The sequence below is a fragment of the Apaloderma vittatum genome, unplaced genomic scaffold (assembly GCF_000703405.1).
Source record: "Apaloderma vittatum isolate BGI_N311 unplaced genomic scaffold, ASM70340v1 scaffold45387, whole genome shotgun sequence".
In the NCBI taxonomy this organism is placed as follows: domain Eukaryota; kingdom Metazoa; phylum Chordata; class Aves; order Trogoniformes; family Trogonidae; genus Apaloderma; species Apaloderma vittatum.
Genome location: NW_009725398.1, coordinates 11718 through 18822, shown reverse-complemented (window position 1 = coordinate 18822; position 7105 = coordinate 11718). Strand labels below are relative to the sequence as shown.

Sequence of the window (7105 nt, the reverse complement as noted above, 5' to 3'; positions counted from 1 at the left end):
AGCTCACGCTGTACCTTGGTGTAATGAAACTGCATGGGGTCGTCTGTAGAAAGGGACACCATGAGGCCCTTCTGGTGGAAGTCAAGCAACGGATTCTTTGCATACTCCAGGAAGAGGCTGTTGTTGCTAAGTGGGGACATAGCAATGGGAATTTGGGCAAGGAAGTACAGGTACTGCAACACCGGGGTCTGCAAAAATAAGCAGAGTTGCCAGGTTAGGGATAAGGTTGCTGTGCCCTCCAACTCTCTGGGGTAGCTCCTCAGAGCAGCCTGGTGCCCCAGCCAGGAAATGCGGTATACAGAGCTCTTGTCTGTAAGAAAATACATAGGCAAGTCAGCAATCCTCCAGGGCCTGAGAGTCTTAGAGAGTGCAATCCCATCTAATTTCAGAAATCGGCTGACTCCAGCAATATTAGACGTACCCAATGATAGGCCTGTGAGGCTGAACCCCTGAAATTTGAACATGTTTCTCAGCGACATCCCCAAACACACCTGGAGAAACCGAGAGAATCATGTAACATCTGCCTGAAGTCAGGCTGTGTCAGTCTAAACCAGAGGCACAATTAACTGTAAGCTACAGTGGAGGCCCTCCTCTGTACGGTGGAGCCCTCCTCTGCCATGTCTGGGCTGCTCTGTGGCAGACTGCTCCACTTACCTTCTTGAGGTTGAGGCCATGGGAGATATTATCCGCTGTCATGAAGGCTGTAAGTATATGTGTGATGGCCCCAGCTTCCCCACAGTGTGGACGAAAGAGGAACGTGTTCATACCACGCTGCCTAGGCACAGGAAAGAAGGGCTCAGAGCAGGCAGGCAGCAGGGTTAGGTGGCACGTGATGCAAGACTGCCTGCCCAGCATCTCTGCAATCCAAAAATTCTCACCCCAGTCCATCACACTTCCTACTGAAGAGCGTTTGGATTATTCTGCAAGATGAAGCTCCAAACTACACTGGTGGCAGAGCAAGGAGGGCCACGCTTCTTCCACACCAACAGTTAAAGAACTGAGACAACTCAGAAGGCAGCCCCCCTTTTGCCAGCCCATCACAAGTCCCATAGCAGATCCTGGGCCTCACCTGCGCAGGTTGTTAAGCACCAGGATGTTGGCATACATATAGTATAAATAGTAGGTGTAAGATGGGTTCTTTTCAGAAGTCCACTGCTCTGGCTTTGGGCTCTTGACGCAGAACATGTGTCCGCTATGCTTGGATTCATCATCCACACTGTCGAAGCCAGTGATCTGCTTGGCAAGGTAACAAAGAAGCTGCATCGCAAAGCTCCCGCTCTCATGATGCCCACCTGGGCTGGCTCCCACTGCAGCTCACCATAGCCCAGCTGTAGCCTGTACCCTGCCCCACTCAAGAGCAGAGCAAGGGGCAAAGTTCCAGACCCTGCCCTTCACAAACCCCCAAGTTCTACCAGGGTCTAGAAAAAAAGCTTACACTAAACCACTTCTGCGGGCGGTGAGTGGGCAGCATTTCTCACAGTCCCAGAGCAGGCAGCTCAGGGAGTCTGACCCCTCACAGCACTGCTGGGCACACGCCCCACTTCCCAGAATGCAGCAGCAGGGCCACAAGCCCACTGATGACAGTTTCCATGTCAGGGACAATACCCCATTTCTTCTGCACAGACAGGAATGTGAGTTCTCACCACACCCTGACAACATCGGGGCACACTCACATGGCGTAGAAATACGCTCAGCTCTTTGTGGGCTTGAGGATTGACAGTTGCCTCAAACACAGGAACAAAGATATTTTCCAACATCTTCCCAAAGTGTGGGAGAAAATTCTTAGACCTGAATACATCACTGTGGACAGAGACAAGGATTAGCTGCTAGCAGAGAAGCAACATGGCCCACTGTCCCTATAATCCCTGAGGATAAAAACTGAGGTATAGTGCAGTGTGAGGCACGGGGTTCTCTCAGGCCCACAGTACATACTAAATCCTGGGTACTTGGATCATCCACTTCATGTTGGGTGAATAGACCCTGTGTTTGTTGAACCAGCTGGCTAACTTGGGCCACTCCTCAGGGGATCGCCCATAGATTGAGAGGCGAGGCTCCGCATGCTGGTACTTGGCATCCTCTAGATCAGAGCCAACCTCCTGCAAATCAGAAGAGACAGTTACGTGGGGACTTTCCAGCCCCTGGGCACAGCAGCACCACAGCTTAAGGAGTCTCTCCCCCCCGTATTCTCACCTTGATGATGGTAGCAAAGTACTCGCCATCGATAGCATTCTCTGTCTTCAGATAGAGGTCACGTAGCTCACTGGCACCCACGGGGTTGTACTTGGCATTGAACTTGTCAAAGCGGTGAAACGTCTGCCGCCCCTGGAGTAGGAGGAATGAAGGGTAAATACTAGACAGACCACTGCGTCTAAGCACATCAGCTGAGCAGGGACTGACCCAAACAACACAAAATGGGAAAGCCAGGAGCTGCCACATCCTGCCATAAACACTAACATGCTCAACATGTCATGGCTACAGAGGGAGAGGAAAAGCCATGCCTACAGGGATGGATATGAGTGACCCAAGAGTGGTCTTACAGCAAATGTCCTACCACTTACAGCATGGACATCCAGGGAATCCACTGTCAGGTCATAGGGGTGCAGATTGAGCTGCTGGAAAAGCTGTTTCAGGGTGAGCTGTTTGTCCTTAGCATCATAAACTACACGATCAGCATCCATGAAGTACGATTTCTTGATGAAACGCAGAAGATGCTTCTGGTTCATGCAGGCTGCAGCATGGATGTGTGTGTCCACCTGAGAAACCAAAAGGACAGCTATCTAACTTCAAGCTGGGGTGCTCAGGTAGGATCATAGGGAGGCTAACAAACCCCTTAGGTGAGCCCACGTTGCGTGGCAAGCACGGCTCAGCCCAGCAGATGAACACAATAGGCCTAGGCCAAGAGCAGTCTGGTCAGCAGCATCCCGTTAGCAGAAACATCATAGATGCCACCGACCTTGACTCTAGTTTCCAGTTCTCAGGGAGGGCAAGGCACCAAGACAGCTCATCTTCAGAGTCACTAGGGCTGTGAGTCTTGCCATTTACCTTCCGGCAGTTGTAGAAGTCCCGGTGGGGGTTGTTCTTCAGCTCTTTCATCTCCTCCATCTCATTTAACATTTGATGCACTTGGAACTTGGATTGGAGGAAACTCAGGCGCCGATGAGCATAGGTCTTACTAGTGAAAGCAAAGGGCAGAACAGTGACTGGGCTCCTTACCCCTCAACATGGGGGCATGGCTCATCAAGTACGGGGATGCAGCTTTCACCTGAGGTGGAGGAGCTCATGCTGACCTGGCCTGCTTCCCTAAGGTGCTCCTCCTGGCTCTATTAGAGAGCTTTGGAGGAAGGCCTGGCAAGGTGTGAGCATACCTGCAGGGCGTATCTCCAATCCCCGAACACTGACTTTGCTTAATATCTCAATCAAAATGGCTGACAAGGGCCAAGGACACTGTGGCAGCCAGCAAGCCTCAGCTATGTCATCAGCAGGTTCCTCCCTACTCCCAGAAAGAGTAGGGGGCAACCCTGGCTCTGCCCTGACCTCCCTCTGCCCACTGAGGCAGGAGCTCTTCAGCTGCACTCAGTAGTGCTGGGCTGTGCACTTACAGAGGTCCCTTTGCAATCAGGGCCAAGAGGAAGTTCATGTCGTCAACAAAGGTCTCAAGGCTGGGGTAGGGCAGGTCCTTTGGCTCATTTCTGCCAACTGCTGCCTTGTCTCTGTAGATGTAAACCACCCCATCCTTCATCTGGACATGGTATCCCAGGTCCTCAGGGAGACTCGCAGATTCAAAGGGATCCTGTCCATCCTTCACTGGTGGGGTGAACACTGGACCAAAAGGAAGACACCATGAGGCACAGGCTGCCAGCCAAAACCCCACAAGCCTGCCATGCTCCACCCCATCGGGCAGAGGGCAGGGACAGCCCCACTGCTGTGACCCTGAAGAGGAGGCCCAGGCAAGCGACGCCCTGATGGAGCACTTCTGGAACCCTTCTCTGATCCCTGCCCACCACATGCTGAAGCCAGAGAGGAAAACCCTCAAGGTGCCTATATATATATATATACCTGGGCCAGTGCCACTCGGCCTCCAGACCTCGCCTTCGATACTACGCAGGTATTGAGATGGGGTCGTGGGGAACCTCTGCAGAGACTGCTGCATGTATTTTTCCCGGATGCACAGGGCACGGTACAGGCCTTTGCAGACAACTTCAAAATCTTCAACTGTCACCTGCAAGAGGGCTGTTACTGGACACAAGCTCACAACTGGAACCTAGTTGCTCAAGAGGTACCCTGGTGTTCCAAGATGGAAAGCGGACAACTTTGTTCATGGCAAAATATGTACCTTATCATCCACTCCCTCCCCGTGGCTCTCCCTGAGCAGGGCGAAGAAGGGATGACAGGCAAAGCCTTAGGTGTGGCAAATGGAAGTTCCTTACACCAGAACCAATGAATTCCAGCTGTCATCCCTTCTTACATTTCCTCACTGCAAAATTAGTTGGCACTGAAATGGAATCCAGACCTGGGCAAAACACTGAAAGCTATTTTTGGAGCCCAGGCTGAAACTAAAGCAGGACCAACAACGTACACTGACCCAATGTGTCAAGAGTTTTTGATTTACTGCACAGACAAGTGTTTTGGGCAGTCAAGAGAGATCAGAGTAAAGCAGCATGGGAGAATACCACGCAACACTTGCAGCTGGCTACAGTCATGGCAGAAGGAGTGTGCCTGTGCATGCAGGGACTTTCAACTTCCCCTAATTGCTCCTCTGCTATGCAACTCCAAGCTGAGCAACTAGCTCTAAACCAAGAGGGAACAACCTGTCTCAGAAGTTGTACAAATGTAATAGGAGGTTGTGGAGCAGAAGAAGGAGGAATTAGCACAGGATGTGCTAAGAGTCCTGAGATCAGCTGGCTCCGGGTGACCCCACTGGAGCAGAGGGTGTTGGGACAAGATGACCTTCAGAGGCCCCTGCCAACCTCAACGATTCTGGAATTCCACAACATGCATAGATCTCAGACATATAGCTGGGTGCAAGCAGGAGCAGGCTGCAACAGAATGAGCACCACCTACCCTGCCATGCCCTCCCTCGTGCCCTGTTCGGAGAACCCCATGGGAAGCATGCAGCACCCCCCAGACTCCTGCTATAGAATTCAGCTCCAGATCCTCCCGGATGCAGCTGCGCACCATCAGATACCCGCGAGACACAGACTGAGCTGGAAGACACAGACTACCCCCACTGCACCTGGTACAGACTCCTGTGACACTGGGCACTACTGAGGGACAGGCAGGGATGAGATGAGCTGGTAGTCAGCATGGGGAAGGGTATGGCCGTGCAAGTACCTACCCCAGACGCATAATCCCCTGTGATCTGTACCCGCTGGAAGTCAGGCACAGTTTGGTACAGGGGGGTGGTAGAGATGACCTCATCAATAGTGGACAATCTGGTTAAAGACTTCTGAGCCACAGGGACTGCCAACGCGATCGTGTTCATGCGGAGCAGGCGCTTCTTTCTGCCAGAGAGGAAAGCTCAGACAAACAGTCCTGACTCCATGGCCACATGCAGGTGCAGAGTCAAGCACATTTACCACAGCCGTGTTCCAACTGTGTGCAACATGAATCATCTCAGCGGTGCTTTCTGAGCACCTTAAACACTGTCGAGAGTAGAGGCCACTGCACACAAAGTAGCCACAGATTTTCAAGTGTGGTCTTTGGAAGTTGAACCTTTCCTGAGAAAGGTCTCCAAGTCTCCCTCTCCAACAGCTCTGTGGCCATTGCCATGCTGACACCCAGGAAACAGTCCAACAGTGGGAGCAGTTGGAAAGGAAACGCTAAAGTACCCGAGAGATGCACAGGGACTACCAAGGACTTATCCTTGAGTATAGTGAGCTGTTTCCAAAGGCCTTGATTTATGTTCCCCCTGCTTTCTTCCAGCTCTGGCTGGGGATGTGCAACACTCTTCTCTTTTGCCCTGGTTGTTTCTTACCGCTTTTCTATTGGGGCAGAGCTCTCCTGAAGCATCATGTGCAGTCTCATTTCCTGGCGTGAGATGGGGCAGACCTCTTCCACATCAAAAGGAGAGATCTCTTGCCTGACCTCCTCATCTTTTACCTCAGAGGCAAAGACCTTCTCTGCAAAGGACCGCATTGCCTCGTCCATTTCTGTAAGGAGAAGGAGCAGAGTGCAGGGTCACAAAGGCAACTGGTTCCCAGGCACCCTAACAGGCAGGTGCCCCTGGCCATCAGCTAAATGCTCAGCTGCCATTTCCTTATGACACATCTCCATGCTGCCTGGAAGACTCTGGACAACATCCAAAGTCTGCAATGAGTGTACCAAGCCTGGGCCACATAAAGTGGGCTGGAGACATATCTAGACACCCCCAGTACAAGAGAAAAGGCAAATACAACCCACAGTCCAAGAGCAGCAGAAAAAGTCCCAGAAAGAAGCAAGTTGTTGGGAAGCACATGTACTGCAGGGCAGACAGAAAGATTGGCAGAGCCCTTACAGCTCTAGGAAGCCCAAGAGCCACTTGCTCCAAAAGGCAACCACTCAAGATGAAGACAAAGGTATAGATGGACAGACCTGGCAGCCCAATTCCCACCACCACAGTGTGGCAGAAGAGCTCCTAACTAGGGAACTATTGTGTCCTCACCATGCACAGCAGGCTGCGAAGGTGCCAGCCAATATTGTCCTGCAAAAGTTGCCACCGACACAAGGTTAGCTGGAGCTTTATGAAGTAGGAGAAAGGTTAAAAGCCCTTCCACAGACAACAAAAAACATAAAACAAGAACTCAAGGGATCTCCTAGCAACATCTCCCAGCAGTGCACAGTTGCACAGCAGTATGTCCATGACACTAATTGAGCAGGTTTTGCCAGTAGTTGGCATGAAGCACAGTGAGGACGGATGCTGAAAGATGGACCACACCATTGACATGTCAGACAAGACACAGTCAGCAGATGAGGAACAAAGCAGGAGGGGCTGACACACATGGCAGGAGTGTTCCGGACCTACAAGAGATTTTCAGTAATGAACCTATCCATTTTTTTTCCCATGGGGTGTTACAGAGATTAAAACCGTTTACCCCATAGCCCTGAATTTGCAGTACCAAGGTCCTAG

General features: G+C 51.6%; 1 protein-coding gene across 1 annotated transcript in view; it reads right to left on the bottom strand.

Annotated features, from left to right (window-relative positions):
• Positions 1-14: 14 nt before the first annotated feature.
• Positions 15-7105, bottom strand: part of AMPD1 (adenosine monophosphate deaminase 1) — a gene marked incomplete at its 3' end in the record, with an annotated part of 12737 nt that continues 5646 nt past the window's right edge. The window contains exons 2-13 of the mRNA XM_009872868.1: positions 5975-6149; positions 5336-5501; positions 4072-4219; positions 3600-3819; positions 3043-3172; positions 2559-2753; positions 2191-2322; positions 1933-2096; positions 1674-1800; positions 1070-1233; positions 655-775; positions 15-188 (exon numbers count right to left, since the gene is read on the bottom strand). Of these exons, the coding sequence (XP_009871170.1) occupies positions 15-188; positions 655-775; positions 1070-1233; positions 1674-1800; positions 1933-2096; positions 2191-2322; positions 2559-2753; positions 3043-3172; positions 3600-3819; positions 4072-4219; positions 5336-5501; positions 5975-6149 (1916 nt within the window). The remainder of the gene's footprint in view (positions 189-654; positions 776-1069; positions 1234-1673; positions 1801-1932; positions 2097-2190; positions 2323-2558; positions 2754-3042; positions 3173-3599; positions 3820-4071; positions 4220-5335; positions 5502-5974; positions 6150-7105) is intronic.